The 17,526-nt window shown below is 45.7% G+C and overlaps 1 protein-coding gene and 1 non-coding gene across 2 annotated transcripts; one reads left to right on the forward strand and one right to left on the reverse strand.

Annotated features, from left to right (window-relative positions):
* Positions 1 to 1,064: 1,064 nt before the first annotated feature.
* Positions 1,065 to 16,857, forward strand: LOC129082854 (very-long-chain 3-oxoacyl-CoA reductase-B-like). Its single transcript, XM_054588600.1, is given in 12 exon segments — positions 1,065 to 1,231; positions 1,557 to 1,606; positions 3,056 to 3,131; positions 3,386 to 3,415; positions 3,418 to 3,496; positions 3,627 to 3,717; positions 14,943 to 14,987; positions 15,225 to 15,259; positions 15,407 to 15,488; positions 15,912 to 15,977; positions 16,369 to 16,518; positions 16,711 to 16,857. Coding segments are annotated over 12 exon segments (987 nt in total). The 5' UTR covers positions 1,065 to 1,071; the 3' UTR covers positions 16,834 to 16,857.
* On the reverse strand, positions 4,443 to 4,567 carry LOC129082994 (U4atac minor spliceosomal RNA). The gene has a single exon (XR_008530458.1). It is a non-coding gene; the product is annotated as a U4atac minor spliceosomal RNA (small nuclear RNA).
* Positions 16,858 to 17,526: the final 669 nt, after the last annotated feature.

Genomic DNA, 17,526 nt, shown 5'->3' on the forward strand with positions numbered 1-17,526 from the left:
CACTTGGTGTTGCAAAAGAATCGAAAGCAGGGACTCAGACGGATACTTGCACACAAATGTTTGTGGTAGATTAGCCACAGTAGGAAAAGGCAGAAACTTCCCAAATGTCCACCAACAGACGAAGGAATAAATGAACTGTGGTATTACATACAATGGAATTCAGCCTTAAAAGGGAATGACTTTCTGACACTGCAACACTGTGACACTGAACCAATTGTACTACGTGAAATAAGCAAGACACTAAAGGACAGAGATATGTGATTTCTCTTATACGAGACAGGTAGAATATGCAAATATATCAACACAGAAAGTATTGCTAGAGTAAGGGTTACCAGGACCTGGGGAATAGTAGAGAGAGAATAAAGATTACCGGGGCTGGGGGGAAGGAAGGATGAAGAGTGATTGTTTAATGGGTACAGTTTCAAGCTGGATCGTGAAATATCCCTGGAACTGGATAGCGGTGAGGGCGCACAACACTATGTATGTACTTAATGTTGGTGAACGGTGCTCTTAAAAAGAGTTCAAATGGTAAGTTTTATGGTGTATATATTGTGCCATAATAATAATAGATAAACATCAAGAACAAGTTAAAAAACAAAACAAAACATTTGTAAAGGGAGAATGAGGTCATATGAAGTCATTGTAAGAGCTTGGCTTTTATTCTGCCTAAGCTGCCAATCTGCAGATCATGGTGTTCTGGGATACGCTGTGTATTGACAAAACTCAAATGAGGCTCCCACCAAACCCTAAGCTGAGTTCAGTGACCAAAGCCAAGGCCACTTGCGAGCTGCTTTACCCAACCCTGTGGGAGGAGCGATGAGGCTGTCACCGGGCCTGCAGCGGCGCGCAAGAGCGGCATTCAGCTCAAGCCTGACCTAATTAAGTCTTCACCCCGCCGTTGCTAGGCCGGACGGACAGGGCTCAAGGTCTCGAACAGGAAATGGGGTTGGCGAGAGTGAGAGACCAGGCCGAATGCTTGCGCTGTGGGAGGGGCTCAAGCGGAGTAGGCGCGCGAGGGTAGAAATAGCAGCACCCTAAGTCAACCACTTAGTTTTGGCCCTGGGTCTGGTGATGGAGTCGGAGTGGGACCCGCTGAGAGCGCTGGGGGCGGTGACTGCCGCCTGCCTGCTGCTGTGGGCGACTTGGGGGTTGGGCCGCACAGTCTATGTGTACCTGCTGCCCCAGGTGCGCCGGGTTGCCCCTTGGCTCAGAGCTCACGGAGCCTGGGCAGGTGAGAGGCAAGGGCTGTGTGTCAGGCCCGTAAGGATGGGGGCCGCAGGAGGGAGGATAGATGACAAGAGAGTGCCCCCAATCCAGGAAGAGGCAGAGGGGAGATCTGGAAGCAAAAGTGAAGGCTGAGTCGACCAGGGCAAGGGAAGCATGGAGGCCCCGCGACAGTGCAGGGGTGGGGAGGAAGAGTCAGAGACCGGGCGAACGAGGGATAACGGCAGGAACGGTGTGGCGTGGGGTCTCGGTGAGATGAGCGTGGCGATGTTGCGCTGGGGCAAAGTGTCAGACTACCCCTCCTGCTCGTCCTCCCTCTCTCTCCTCTCTAGTGGTGACTGGAGCCACCAGTGGTATCATCGGCAAGACCTACGCACATGAGGTGAGTCAGGGCTTGGAGCCTTGGGGGTTGGGCGGGGGGGGGGGGGCTTCCCTGTCTGTCCGCACGTGGCTAGCGGCCCCTGCCAGGCTGAGAATCGCACTCTATCTGGTTCCCTTAGATATCCTGGCCCTCGGGAAGACTCACCTCTGCTCCCTCACCTGGGGCGGGTGTTTACACTGGCCTGTACGGTTTCCTGGCATTCCCCATCGTTGCCCAGATTCATTCATTCAAAGCACGTTTATTGATTTCGCTATTTTGTTGGGGATCTTTGTGTTCCAGTTTATGAGGGATATTTGTTTGTAGTTTTCTTGTAATAACTTTGGGTTGAACTGAGGGAGGAACAAGTGGGTGGGAAATGGAGAGGAGTTTAGTTTGGGCCATTTAAGCTTGGGATTCCAGTGAGGAGTCTCAGTTGAGAAGTACGCAGCTAGGTGTGCAGCCACAGAGCGAAAGTCGAGGTGGCGATACATAGGTAAGCATTATCAACATCTCAGTGCCATTTAAGTCGCCAGACATGTTGGCAAGGCAGAAATAAAGTGGTCTCCATTCACATAGAAAATCGTAAGAAATCTAGCCGCGGCTGGAGCAGTTCAGTGGATTGAGAGCTGGCTTGTGAACCCCTGGGGCCACTGGTTTGATTCCCGGTCACGGCACATGCCTGGGTTGCAGGCCAGGACCCTAGTCGGGGGTGCATGAGAGGCACACATGCATTCATGTTCTCTCCCTCCCTTCCCCTCTCTCTAAAAATAAATAAATAAAATCTTTAAAAGAAAACCCCAAGAAATCTTTAAAAACAAAAACAAACCAACCATGTAAAAACCAGGAAGTAACTTTAACTAAAGGGTCACACGTTTCGAGTCACACCTTCTAGCCAATCTTTTCCCTCCGGAGTCAAGGCAGGTTCTGAGCAGGAGAGGGAGGAGCAGGCTTGTGCTTTAGGAACAGCCCTCTGGCCGCTGAATGCTGGGTGGAGAGGAGGGGGTGAGACTGAGCCTGTCATGGGCACCTCGTGTCCCCAGCACCACCCAGCAGAGAGCAGGTGCCCGTACACACATTTTGAATAAGTGTATGAATGAAGAAAGGAGCGAGCACTTGAATTATTGGCTTCTTATATCACTGAGAATAAAGGCCAAAACCTTTACCGGGGCGCGCGAGGCTCCCTGCTCTGCCCCCTTGGCCACCTCACTGAGCTTGCTATACAACAGGTCACTTTGCTCACGTTCGCTGGACTCCATGTTGTCCTCTAAGCTGCCAGCCTTTGTACAAGGGCCTTTGCACATGCTGTTCCATCTGCCTGGAAGGCTCTTTTCCCAGATTGCATGTTCCTGGAGGACAGGATTTTCTTTTTTCTCTTTTGTTTACCTCTTAGAGCGCTTACTCCGCAACACACAGTCAGTACACAGTACTTATTCGTGGAGTTAATTAATAAACGATTGAATCCCCTCTCAGCTCGCCCGGAGAGGTCTGAACATCGTCCTCATCAGTCGAAACCTGAGCAAGCTGGAGCACGAGGCAAGGGAGATAGGTCAGACAACCAGAGCGGGCCGGCTGGGAAAGTTGGGAACAGGGGCTGGACTCGGTGGGGCGCCCCCGGAGGCGTGGTCTCAATGAGCCGGGGGCGGGGCTTCAGCTGCATCTGGGCCCAGGGAAGGAGGATGCAGCAGCTGCTGGAGCTGAACGCGCCGACGGTGGGAGGAGAGGGGCGGTGGGGCGGGGGGGGCGGGGCGGAGTGAGACTGGTTCCAGCTCAGGGCCTGGCTCCCACTGCCGCCCTTCCCAGAGCGGCTTCATGGCAGGGTCACTCGAATCATCCAGACTTCACCGGTGGCTTGAAGGTCTACGAGACCATTAAGGAAGGACTGAAGGGCCTGGAGATTGGAGTGCTGGATACGTTCCCAAGCCTGCGTGCAGGACCCCTGCTCTCAAGTGTCCACGTGCTCACCCTGACCCGGAACCCTCTGAGGTCACCCTAACCCTGTCCCTGCCCGTAGCCGGTCTCCCTGGGGGACCGTTCGAGCGAGATAAACAACGTCTCCTGTCTCAGTGAACAACGCGGGCATACTCTATGAGAAAAAGCCAGGGAAACTGCTCGACTGTGAGAACACCGCCAAAGTGAGTGAAACCGTGCGCGCGCCCGCTCAGCGCCTCTTGCTTCCACTGCTGCTCTGTGTTGGAAACCCACGCAGTAGCTAGGCTTTGTTAGAACAAGGTATTCTATTGCCTTCTGTCGGATAATTGTTCTCAAAGCTGCGCATCTCTGATGTCTAAGAGGTGAAAGAGGCCCCCTGAGACTGGGCGCCCGGCCGCGTTGCCCAACTCGTGGAACTGCTCACGTTCTCTGGTTCTGCCCTTTTATAGTCCCTGGGGCTAATTTTAGGGGGAAATGGCCCACAACGGAAAACGAGTGTCTGCCATTTAGGGTCCGCGGTTTTCTACATTTTTATTTGCGATCATTCTTGAACGCATGACTTCTTTTTTCTTAATCACCTAGAGGTATATCCCGTCGCTTCTTCCTAGCAGAGTCACATGCTCTCCTGTACCTCAGCTTCAGAGGCCTACCTCTTCTGTTCAATATGTGTGTGGGTTTTGGAAATTTTTATTTAAAAAACACTGAATTGTACACTTTGTTTTTGTATATATATAAATATATCTATATCTATATCTAGAGAGAGAGAGAGACAGAGAGAGATTTGTTGTTCCACTTACTGATGCATTCATTGGTGGATTCTCCTATGTGCCTGGACCAAGTGCTGCACCCACAACCTGGGCATGTTGGGACAATGCCCTAACCAAGTCATAGTTCTACAAGCATTGTAAAAGAGAACTCATTTTTTTTTAACTCCAAAATTGCACCAAAGTAAAGCAGAGCTCCAGCTGGTGCAAGCGTGTTGTTGAGGCATCAGCAGTGCAGCCCACACTATGCGCTCGTTGGGCAGTAGCACAACCCCAAGAAAAGGATGGCTGGATAACGTGTCGCGGGGAGTGCCACGCGGGGCGCTCCTGGATCTGAGGGTCACTGTCCGGAGCCAGCTGTGGGGGGAGCGGGGCTCTGAATCCCGCAGAGCCCGTCCCGGGGTTGTCATGGGCGGCGGGGGAATAAACACGAGTCGTCGCAAACACCTCTCTGTGCCAGGAGAGAGGACGTGGCTCTTCCCTCTAGTGGAGAAGGCCCCGAGCCCCCAAGTCCAAAAGCTTTTATTGAGAACCATATGCACAGGGGTATGGAACAAAGCTCATCAATCAATGTAAAAACGCTGTTTACAGAAAACAGACAGAGATCATAGGTAACAATGGAAGGAACACAAGAGATCTGCCTCAGGTCAGGGTCTATGAATAATGTAAATTTCCTTCCCACTTGGATTCAGTTATCATAGCTTTTGAGGGAAGAACAAAGCACACTTCAAGGAACTTACTTCTCGGCCTGATTTCCCCCTGGGAACCCTCAGATCATTTAGGGCTGTACCTGCCTTTAGTATTGTTTCAAGCCTGAGCCCGGTGGTTGGGGCAGAGCCACCAAGAGATAAGAAGACGTCTTTCAGATAGAATGAGGACCCCGGCCAGGTCCAAGCTGAGCCGAGGGGTGCAGGCCTTTTTGCCTTTTCTCCGTGTCCCCCAAGTCCTTGTCCGGCTGCCCATTTCGGCTGTGTCTGGCTTAAGTTGTTCCTTCTCTTGAGAGATCTTACCCATCATTGACTACCAACCATCACAGGGCCAAACAGGGTGATGAGAGGGAGGCAGGGCCGCGCCCCTGCCAGGGGGACAGGTTTCGTCTCCTCAGTGGCCTGTTTTCCCAAGGCCTCCTCCTTGATCATTTCCAGCCTTGGGGCCCTCTCACCTGTCGGCGGGGCTACAGTTCCTGAAACCAGACAGGTCGTTTCCCAACAATAACTCATACTTTTAAATAATATATTTATAGTGCACATCTTGATTTCTGAGTTTCAGCCATTATTTAGTGACTGCTCACAGGGCAAGGTGGAGAGTAGTTCCAGTGCACAGACACCTGTGCCCGCACCACAAACACTCCCCCCCCAGGCCCCAACCCCCCCACTATGCAAGATATTTCATAGGCGAGGCTACAGAGTCATATTACTGTGCATATGAAAACACGGTCAACAGCTGAGCCAAGTAGTGGACTATGATGATTTTTCCTGTCTTTAACAACTTTGTCTTACATACGTGGGTTTCTATGTACTTATTGTTACTTCAACTCCAAACTGTAATCCAAAAATATTTTAAAAGTTCAAGCACTTTCGTCTTCTTTCTATATTGGTTACCCTCTTTGCACAAATCCTGGGCCCTCCCCCCTCTTTTTCCTAGGAAGCCCCTCTTTTCTTTGTCACATGCCATAGCACTTTTTGGTTTACTCCTTCATTTTTTTGGAGCATATCCTTCAGTAGCTGCCTGAGAAAGGGTGCATGGACGGTAAAATCTGGCTGTTTTCTATCAGTTATGTGACTTCAGATAAATGGCTTTATTTCTCTGAGCCTTAGTTTCATATCTATAAAATGGGAGTAAATATTTTTGCTGGCCTCACAGGGCTATTATGGCAAGGCGATGAAATAATGCCCATAAGTTTAAGTTGTGTGCTCCGTAAGTGTTAGCTACTATTCTTAGACAAGACAAAACAGAAGATCAGGATGGTTTTACAATCGTAAATGTTATTATTTCAAAGGAATGCATATACTCATTTTATCAAATTTAAAGAGAGGCTGGCTGTCTATGCATTGTGCCTCTGCTGTTAAAGGAGGCGGTTGTTTGAGTCTAACCCTGCACATGAGAATAAAAAAATATTTTTAAAACAATTGTTTGAGGGCATCAAGCAACTCCTAAAGAAATGAGGATTGATTTGAGGAGAGAGAGAATCCAGAGAGGTAAACCTGACATTTGGAGCAGCATCTCCCCTCACATGGCTGAGAATTTAAAAAACTAAGCAGAGCTTTCAATATACGTTGGAGCTGCAACAAGTAACATAGTGCAAAGCTTCAGAAAATAGCGCAGGCTTTTGGTTGGTACCCTGAAGAACTCTAATCTAGGAGTTAGGGTAAAGTAGAAATAAACTCAGTTTCACAGGAACTGACACTCCATTTTCAATTGATCTCGATCATGTTTGGGATTAAGGTGATCTGGCATTTTAGCACCCCTCCCCCAGTGTAGCTTCCTGGAAGAAGCAAAAGAATCCATGATCTTTAGAGGAAAACATACAGTAGACCCTTGAACAACCTAGGATTGAGCAGGCCAGATCAATTTAGATGTGGATTTCTTTCAATTGTCCTTCAATTGACCCGCTCAATTCAAGCCCATGTTGTTCAGGGTCACCTGTGGTCCAGAACCTCAAATTATCAATACAATTATTTATATTCAATATCCAGCATTCAATGAAAAATAATGAAGACTATTAGAAGAAAATCATGACTGTAAACCAAGGAAATGATAATGCAAGCAGATAGATCCACATGGGACCAAGATAATGGAAATACGAGCATAGATTTTTAGAGCTGTAAAATATATATAGCATAAAATTTACCATTTAGAAGTGTACAACTCAGTGGCATTAAGTACATTCACAACATTGTACGGCCATGACTGCTGTAATTCCAGACCTTTCTCATCATCCCAAACAGGAACACGGGACCTCTTGAACGATAACTCCCCATTCTTTCCTACTCCCAACCCCTATTCTACTTTCTGTTTCTTTGAATTTGCTGATTCTAGATACCTCATACAAGTGAAATCGTAGAATATTTTTTCTTTCGTGTCTGGCTTATTCCACCCAGAATAATGTTTTCAGTTTCATGCACGTTATGGCAAGTTTCAGAACTTCATTTCTTGTCTTTTTTAATTATCACAATATACATGACATAATGTTTATCATTTTAACTATATTTAAGTGGGTAATTCAGTGACATTAAATACATTCTCATGGTTGTGAAACCATCGCCACCATCCATCTCTAGAACTTTTTCAATATCCCATGCCAAGATCTGTACCCGTTAAACAACAACTCCCCATTTCTCCCTGCTCTCAGATCCTGGAAATCACCATTTTGCTTTCTGTCTTATGAATTTGACTACTCTAGGCATCTCATACTAAGTGGAATCATACAGTATCTGTTCTTCTGTGCCTGGTGTATTTCATTTAGCGTAACATTGTAAAGGTTGATCTATGTTGTAGCATGTCTTGCAATTTTCTTTCTTTTTGAGACAGTACCATTCCATTGTATATACACACATTTTCTTTATACATTCATGTGTTTGATGGACACTTGGTTTGTTTCTCCCTTTTGGCTATTGTGAATAATGTTCTTGTGAACACTGGTGTACAAATAATCTGTTTGTGTCCCGCCGTTTTGTTTTTGTTTTTTAAGATTTTATTTGTTTATTTTTAGAGCGAGGGGTAGGGAGGGAGAAAGAGAGAGAGAAACATCAATGTGTGGTTGCCTCTCACGAGCCCCCTACTGGTGACTTAGCCTGAAATGCAGGCACGTGCCCTGACTGGGAATGGAACCTGCAACCCTTGGATTTGCAGGCTGGGACTCAATCCACTGAGCCACACCAGCCAGGTCTATGTCCTACCTTTTAACAAGAAGTGGAAATGATGTATAAAAGATTACTTTAGCTATTCAGAGTCCCTTGGGAGTACATAAAAATTTTAGTGTGGGTTTTTCTATTTCTGAAAAAAAAAATGCTGTTAAGATTTTGATAGAGATTGAATTTAATTTATAGATCATTTTGGATGGTATTGATATCCTAGCAATACTGTCTTCCAATCCATTTACACAGGATGTCTTTCCAATTATTTATCTATTCTCTAATATCTTTCAGTAGTGCTTTATATTTTTCAGTATGTAAGCTTTTCCTGCTTGCTTAATTCTTAAGTATATTTATTCTTTCTTTTTCTGACATTAGCTACAAAAACTGTATTTGAGTTACAGTTTCCCTACTGTTTTACATTTTTAAAAAATATATATATCTTATTGATTATGCTATTGCAGTTGCCCCATTTTTTTCCTCCCCTTTATTCCCCCCCACCGTACACTACCCCACCTCCCAGCATTCCCCTCTCCTTATTTCATGTCCATGGCTCATACATATAAGTTCTTTGGCTTCTCCATGTCCTATACTATTCTTAACCTCCCCCTGCCCATTTTGTACCTACTATTTATGCTGCTTATTCCCTGTACCTTTTCCCCCATTCTTCCCCCTCCCCTTCCCCTCTGTTTTACTGTTCATAGTTTTTGATCTTCTTTTTCTCAGATGAATCCCTTTAACATTTCATTTAGTAAGGGCTTGGTGACGATGAACTCCTTTAACTTGACCTTATCCAGGAAGCACTTTCTCTGTCTTTTCATTCTAAATGAGAGCTCTGCTGGATAAAGTAATCTTGGATGTAGGTCCTTGCTTTTCATGACTTTGAAAACTTCTTCCCAGCCCCTTCTTGCCTGCAAGGTGACTTTTGAGAAATCAGCTGATAGCCTTATGGGAACTCCTTTGTAGGGAACTGTCTCCTTTTCTCTTGCTGCTTTTAAGATTCACTCCTTATCTTTAATCTTGGGTAATGTAATTATGATGTGCCTTAAAATGTGTGCTTCCTTGGGTCCAACTTCTTTGGGACTCTCTGAGCTTCCTGGATCTCCTGGCAGTCTATTTCCTTGGCCAGATTGGGGAAGTTCTTCATTATTTTTTCAAATAAGTGTTCAATTCCTTGCTCTTCCTCTTCTCCTGGCACCCCTATGATTCGGATGTTGGAATGTTTAAAGTTGTCCCAGAGGTTCCCAAGCCTCTCCTCACTTTTTTGAATTCTTGTTTCTTCATTCTGTTCTGGTCAAATGTTTATCTCTTCCTCCTGCTCCCAATCGTTGATTTGAGTCCTGGTTTCCTTCCCTGTACTGTTGGTTCCCTCTGTATTTTTCTTTATTTCACTTTGCATAACCTTTGCTTTCTCCTCCATTTTGTGACCATACTCAACCAATTCAGTGAGCATCCAGATGACCAGTGTTTTGAACTGTGCATCTGATCGGTTGGTCGTGTGTTCACGGCTTAATTCTCTTTTTGGAGCTTTGATCGGTTCTTTCATTTGGGCCGTATTTCTTTGGGCGTGCTTTTACACTGGGAGGGGTGGAGGCTTAAGTATTCACCAGGGCTGGGCAATCCAGGTCGCTGCGACTGACGCTGCAGTTGTGATACTCTCTGTGGGGGAGGGGTCTGAGGGGGAACAATGCCGCTTGCTCGGCTCTCGGCCACTTCCCCCACTACCCACAAGCAAACTGGGCCCCTCTAGTGTGGACTCTCAGGTAGGTGGGTTTGTGTACCTTCCAGGACCCCGTGGGTCTCTCCAACGGACCCTCCCGCAAGGCTGGGAGTCTCTCCCGCCACCGCAACCCCCAAAGATTTTTACCGCCAGAGGTTTTGAGGCTTTCTTCTCCCGCACTGGAGCCCTGGGTTGCACGGTCTGTCTCGCTCTCCAACTGTTCTCCCGGTTTATCTGCACACAAATGAGGGACCGCCCCGTCTGCCCGCTGCCACCTTACCGTGCGTCCTCTCTGCCCTGGTTGCCTGTCTTCGCTCCTCCTACTGGTCTGGGTGAATGTTTCTTCTTAGGTTCTTGGTTGTCGGGCTTCCATACAGTTTGATTTTCTAGCAGTTCTGGTTATTTTGTTCTTAAATTTGTTGTCCTTCTTTTGGTTGTGCGAGGAGGCAAAGTGTCTTTACCTACGCCTCCATCTTGGCCCGCCCTACCCCTTTACTTGTATATTTACTTTACCTCCTCCCCCTTAAGTATATTTATTCTTTTTGATGCTATTGGAAATGGAATTGTTTTTATAACATCCCTTTTGGGTTTTTGATTGTTAGTGTATAGAAATGCAACAGATTTTTGTGTGTGTGCATGGGTGTTGACTTTTTATCCTGCTCCTTTGCAAATTCATTTATTAGTTCTCACTGCTTTGTGTGGAATCTTTAAGATTTTCTACATATAATCTTTAAGATGATATCATCTGTGAACAGAGATAATATTACATCTTCCCTGACAATTTGGATGCCTTTGATTTCTTTTTCTTGCTTAATTGCTCTGGCTAGAACTTTTAATACTATGTTGAATAGAAATGGTAAAAGCAGGAAAAGGTTTCAGTATTTCACTATTAAGTATGATGTTAATTGTGGGCTTCTCATGTTTATTATTCATATATTTATTACATTGAAGTAGTTTCCTTGAGTGTTTTAATCATGAAAGGGAGTTGAATTTTGTCTGATGCTTTCCCCACATCAATTGAGATGATCATATGGCTTTTATTTTGTTAATGTGTTATATTATGTCAATTAATTTTCTTTTTTAAAATCCTCACCTAAGGATATGTTTGTTGGTTTGAGAAAGAGAGGAAGGGGGAGAGAGAGAGGGGAGAGAGAAACATCAGTTGGTTGCCTCCTGTAGGCACCCCAATGGGGGAATGAACCCTCAACCTAAGTTTGTGACCAAACTGGAAATTGAACCCACAACCCTTTGGTGTTTGGGATGACACTCCAACCAACTGAGCCACCCGGCCAGGGCTTCATTAGTCAATTTCCATATGTCGAACCATCCTTGCATTCCAGGAATATATTCCCCTTGATCATGTTGTGTAATGCTCTTACTATGCTGCTGAATTCAGTTTGCTAGTATTTTGCTGAGGGTTTTTGCATCAATGTTCAAAAGGAAGATTGGTCTGCAGATTTCTTTTCTTGTAGAGTCTTTGTCTGGCTTTGGCATCAGGGCAGTGCTAGCCTGATATAATGTTAGGAAGTATTTTCTTCCCTTTAATTCTTTGATGAAGAGTTTGAGAAGGATTAGCATTAGTTCTTTAAATGTGTGGTAAAGTTAATCAGTGAAGCCATCTGCTCAGGGGTTTTCTTTCTGGGTAGGTTTGTGATTATTGATTTAATCTCCTAGGTATGGGTCACTGGATGATCACAGAGATAATAGGACAGATACTTCACACAGAGAAGTACACACTCTGCAAAAATAGTTTGGAAAAGTCATAAACAGATGGCTGCAGCCTCAGCGAGCAAAAATCAGCAACCCCTGATAAGTGGGAAAGTCGTATCTCAAGAGTTAACACATTATAATACTTGGAATGTCCGGTTGTCAACCAAAAACAATTAAAACCATACAAAGAAACAGAAAGGGATGGCCTATATATACATGGCAAAGAAAGAGTTTCACAGTGACCATTTCTGAGGAAACCCAGGCATTGCTAGTTAAAGACATTAAGTCAGCTGCCTTAAATATGCTCCATGAGCTAAAGGAAACCATAGACAAGGAGCTAATAAAAATCAGGAAAATGATACATGAACAAAATGTGAATATCAGTAAAGAGAGAGAAATTGTTAAAAGGAACAAAACAGAAATTGTGTAGCTGAAAAATTCAATAATGTAAATGAAAAATTCACTGGGCCAGAGGTGCGGCTGTGGTTCCCACAGCACTTTCAAGCAGGTGGATAAAAAGACTAGTATTCTTGAAGATAAAACAATTGAATGTATCTAGACAGAAGAACAAAAAAGAAAAATAAGAAAAATGAGCAGAGCCCAGAGCCTGAGGGACCTGTGGGACATCGTCAAACATACCAGAGTGGTATATGTATGTATGTGAGTGTGTGAATGTGTATGGACTCTATTTATAGGGACTCTTTATATAATATTTATATAAATAAAATATATTATATATTTCTATATATAATAGAGTCCCTATAAAAAAGGGAGGAAAGAGAGAAGAGAGCAGAAATACATTTGAAGAAACAATGACTGGAAACTTGCCAAATCTAATAAAACATACATGTCCAAGAAGTTCAACAAACACCAAGCAGGATAAAACTCAAATAGATCTATACCAAGACATACTATAGTCAAACTGTCAAAGCTCAAAGAAAATTTTGAAAGCAGCAAGAGTGAAGTGACTCATCATGAACAAATGATGCTCAATAGGATCAATAGCTGATTTCTCATTAGAAACTATGGAGGCCAGGATACAGTGGGATAAACATATTTAAAGTCCTAAAATATAAACAAAAACAAACAAAAAAAACTATCAACTAAGAATACTGTGTCTTGCAAAACTATTCTTCAAGAATGAGGGGGAAATTAACTCATTCCCAGGTAAACAAAAGCTAAGAGAGATCGTTATCAGCAGACCAGCCCCATAAGAAATGCTCAAGGGTGTCCTTTAGGCTGAAATTAAAAACAAACAAACAGACAAACAAAAACCCCACTAAAATACAACTCAAAGCCATAAGAAGAAATGAAGAAACAGGTTAAGATAACTACAAAGATAAACAGAAAAACCAGCATTTCTTTACCTTTGGATTGTAACTCCTTTCTTTCTATTTAAAAGACAAATATATAGAGTAATCATTATAAATGATGATTCAATATATGTAAATATTGCTAAATAATTAGCACAATAAGGTTAGTTAGCACATCCATTATCTCACATAATCTCACACTACTGGGAAAGGTTTCTTAAACAGGAAACAAAAGGCACAGGACTTAAAGGAAGGGGTCAACGAACTGGGTTACATTAAAACTAAGAGCTCTTATTCATTCAAAGACTCAAATGGGAGGGTGAAAGAGCCAGCACAGAACGGGAAGAAACATTTGCAGCACGTATAACCACCACCACCAAAATGTGTGTGGATATATTTCTTTAAAACATGCAAACAACCCAGTGAAAAATGGGAGCCACACTTGATAAGCTTCTACAAAAGAGGAAATTCGAGTGGCCCATGAACATATGAAAACTTACTCAACATCGTTCTTATTAGGGAGCTGCAAATTCAAACCAGAGTGAGATACAACTACACAGCCACTAAAATGGTGAACACTAAAAGTATTGGCAATACCAAGTGTTGTTGGGATGTGAACCAACTAGATTTCTTAAGCTTTGCTAGTGGGCATATAAATGTGGACAATTTGGGGCAAACTGGTGGCACCTGTTAAGACTAGAAATACGCATAGCCTGTCATCCTTCCATTTCACTCCTGGTTGTCCACGCGCGCACGTGTGCTCCAAAGACACGTTCAGGAGTATTTCTAGATAAATTGTCATAGCCCCAAACTTGACACAACCTAAATGTCAATCAATAGTTGATTACATAAATAACATATGCTCTATTCACACAATATAAAGTTATAACAGTGAACATAAACAAACTTATGCTTTCATACAACAAGAATGAATCTGATAAACATAACGTTTAGCAGAGGAAGCCAGGGATGAAAGAGTATACAGGGCACGATTCCACGTACATGAAGTTCAGAACTGGACGAAAGTATTCTAGAGCGGTTTAGAGGGCAAGGTGGTGGTTAACCGGTGAGGAAACAAGGGTCGGCGCTGCTGGGGGGAAGGATCTGGGAAACTGGCACTACTTTGTTTCTTCAAAGGGGTAGAGGTGAAAGATTTGTGTTTATTTTTTACACTAAAAATCTCTGCGCTTTGGTGTGTGTATGGTGTACGTCTATAAAAAGTTTATGGGTCAAGCCCTGACTGCTGTGTTTCAGTTGGTTGGGCGTCGTCCAGGCCACGGGTTCAGTCCCTGGTCAGGGCACATGCCTCCTGGGTTGCTGGTTCGGCCCCCAGTTGGGGTGCTTACAAGAGGCAACCGATCGATGTTTCTCTCTCACATCTATGTTTCTGTCTCTCTCTCTTTCTCCCTCCCTTCCCCTCTCTCTAAAATAAATAAAATCTTTTTAATAAAGTTTACGGGTCAAAAAATCCAGAGGGAGAAGTTTATGAAATGAAGCTGAAAATCTCCTCTGTCTAAACCATTCCCCAATAGTAACTCCCCAATTTAAAATGTGGTAGGTATTTTTTCCTCTATGCATGTGGAAACAAGTATGTGTCATTTTTTTTATCCAGATATCAGACAGCCTATTGTTCTGCTCTGCACCTTTTACAAGTAGCCATGAATCTTGGGAATTTTTCTATTCAGAAGACATAGCTGACCCATTCTTTTTGCTTGTTACACAGTGATGTACCCATGGGCTACCCCATATTTAGGTAGGCATTCCACTGGGGATGAGCATTCGGGGTGTTTCCTATGACCTGTGATTATAGACAGTGTTGCAGCCACTATCTTTGGACATAATTCATTTCCACCTGTGTGAGTATCTTGGAAAGAAAGAAATGTCCAGAGGTGGAGTTGATGGGTCAAAGGGTATGTGCATTTTAAATTCTAGTCAATGCTACTTAAAAAAAAAAAAAAAAAAAATGTGTTCCATCTTAAAAGAAAAGGAAGCTAGGAAATGAGAAAAGGTGGGAGTTGAGGCAGGGTTGGTGAAGGGAAGGACTGATGATTCTCTGTTCTTCCCCAGAGACTCTCAGATATTATAAACTGCAACATCATGTCTGTGGCCCAGGTGAGACCAGATTAGGAGGAGCTAAACGCAAAGCCAGCGTACCTCTGACGGCTCCGGGTGATCCCCAGAATCCCCCTCCCCGGACTAGGCCCCCCGTGGAGAAGGTGCTAGGGGAACATTCCCCAAGAAAAGATAGGGGGATGGGCGTGAACTTGAGGAGGAGGAGGAGGAGGAGGAGGCGGTGGCAGATGAAAGGATTGGAAAGGGAAAAATGGGGCCCTTCCCACTGCTCTGCAGATGACCGCAATCGTCCTTCCCCAGATGGTCGCCAGGTAAGAGGCCGACTTTCCCTCTTCCGCTCTGGATTCTGCCCTTTCCCTCCGACGTTTCTCAGAGTAGGGCGTGGCTGGGGGGTGGAGGTGGAGGAAATCACCTGGAGCCCCGCTCCCCCACCTTTCAACTGATGCTTCCTCCTCCAGGAGCAAAGGCATCATCGTCAACGTCTCTTCAGTCCTCGGCAAGAAACCCTATCCATTTTTCTCGGCGTGTTCAGCTACTAAGGTACGCAGACCCCACAGACCCGCGTGAGGGCTGTCCTGCCGAGCTGAGAGATTCCTGCCACAGCCCTGCCGGCGCGCGTGCGTGCGTGTGGGGGTGGGTGTGTGACATCCAGGGCACAGGCCAGATTTTTTTTTTTTTTTTTTTTTTTTAATTAAGAGAAACGGAGGCGAGAGGACGAGAGAACAGTGGGGAAGGATCGCAGAGACAGGCCGGGTGGAACACGGAGTGGGCGACGGGAATAGAGGGCGGGCTTGGAGCGCGGAAGCCTTCACGGGTGTAGGGGAGGACGCGGGGCGGAGCTCGGGGGCCTCCTGGAGCCACTCGGGTTCCGGGAGCGGGGACGGCCGCTGGGGCAGGGACAGGCTCCAGGAGCCTGCACGCGGAGGCTCCCGAGCCTGGGACCGCCCTCTCCTTCCTCCACAGGCTTTTGTGCGAAGCTTCTCGCTGGCAGTGGGCGCGGAGTACTTCTCTCAGGGAGTCCTCATTCAGGTGCCTGACTACGGGGGCGGGATTCACAAGGGACGTGACCTGAGTGGCATCTCAGAAGGAGAGGGGCTTTGGCGGAGGGTAGGCGCTTAGAGACGGTGGAGGCTCCCGGGGTTGGGGCAGGGAAGGTCGGAGAATATTGGGCTTCCGAAACACCTGAGCAGAGCAGTCTCCAAAACGACTGGCAGTTGCAAGGGGCGTGGCCTCCGCCAGGCGTGGTTTCTATGGGGCGGGGCCAGCATAGGACTGGGCGGGGCCTAAAGGGGGAGCGCTCTCTGAGACCCGAGTCCCAGAGCGGCAAAGCGGATGGAACTCTGGGATCCACAATGAGAGCCTGGGAACCTAGGCTGGGGTAAGAAGGTAGTTTTTCCGTGTACCTCCTTCCCTCCTGCAGACACTGAACCCCTTAATGGTCAAAACAAATATGACCGCTGACGGAAAATGCCAGATGATGGCGATGAATTGTGAAAAGTATGTTCGGCAGGCGTTGGACACCCTTGGCCTCACCTCGCAAACTCCTGGGTGCTTCATTCACGCTGTGCAGGTGTGTCCATGGGGCAGCTAGGAGCATAGAGTTGGATGGGACACTCCCTGGCCTAGGTCCACTAGTCCTCCCTCTGAAGTGAGGAGATGTCCGGAGGAGGGGGAGGGCCCCCGCCTTGGGCTGGGAAGACAGAATAGATGAGGGGACCCACGGGTGGGGTGTATATTACTTCCTGGTCTCTCTTCTTCACAGGATTTCCTGCTGGCTGGCATCCTGCCCGATTGGTTTTCTCTCAGTCACTGGGGAGTAAAGCTTTTTTCATATCTGCTGTCTGATGCTATTATAGAGATAAAGCCCTCTGATAAAAGGCCTTAGAGAGGTGTGGCTACATGCTGCCTCCCCCCCCCCCCCCCGTCCCGCCCACAATCCTGGGCCAGGGCTGTTGATGGTAGCACAGATGTCCCACATGTGTGAAGAGATGACAAGCAGGCCCATGGAAGAGAATTGGACACCCAAACACCTATATATTTGGTGACAACTGTGGCATCTTAAACCTCTAATAGAAAGATGGCATGTTTAATATGTGGCACTGAGACAACTAGATAGCCATTTGGGGTGCAAGGTATAAATATATATGTAAATGTATATATACCAGTGGTTTCCAACCTTTTTCATATTGTAGCACTCATAAGCTAATTACTAAAATGCTGTGGCACACCAAAAAATATCTTTTTTGCCAACCTGACAAAAAAAATGTGTAATTTTGATTCATTCACACCAGATGACTACGGATGTGTTGGCTGTTGTCATTTTTTTATTTGACAATCGAAAGGAAACGAGGTCAGTGCCCCTGATTGAATAATCAGGTATTGCATATTTTTTTTAAATTTATTTTTAGAGAGGGGAAAGGAGGGAGAAAAAGAGGGAGAGAAACACTAACGTGTGGTTGCCTCTCGCATGCCCCGCACTGGGGACCTGGCCCACAACTCAGGCATATGTCCTGACTGGGAATCGAACCAGCGACCTTTTTGTTCACAGGTTGGCACACAGTCCACTGAGCCACACCAG

Source organism: Pteronotus mesoamericanus, unplaced genomic scaffold (assembly GCF_021234165.1).
Source record: "Pteronotus mesoamericanus isolate MK-2021 breed Mesoamerican mustached bat unplaced genomic scaffold, CSHL_Meso_final scaffold_137, whole genome shotgun sequence".
Classification (NCBI taxonomy): domain Eukaryota; kingdom Metazoa; phylum Chordata; class Mammalia; order Chiroptera; family Mormoopidae; genus Pteronotus; species Pteronotus mesoamericanus.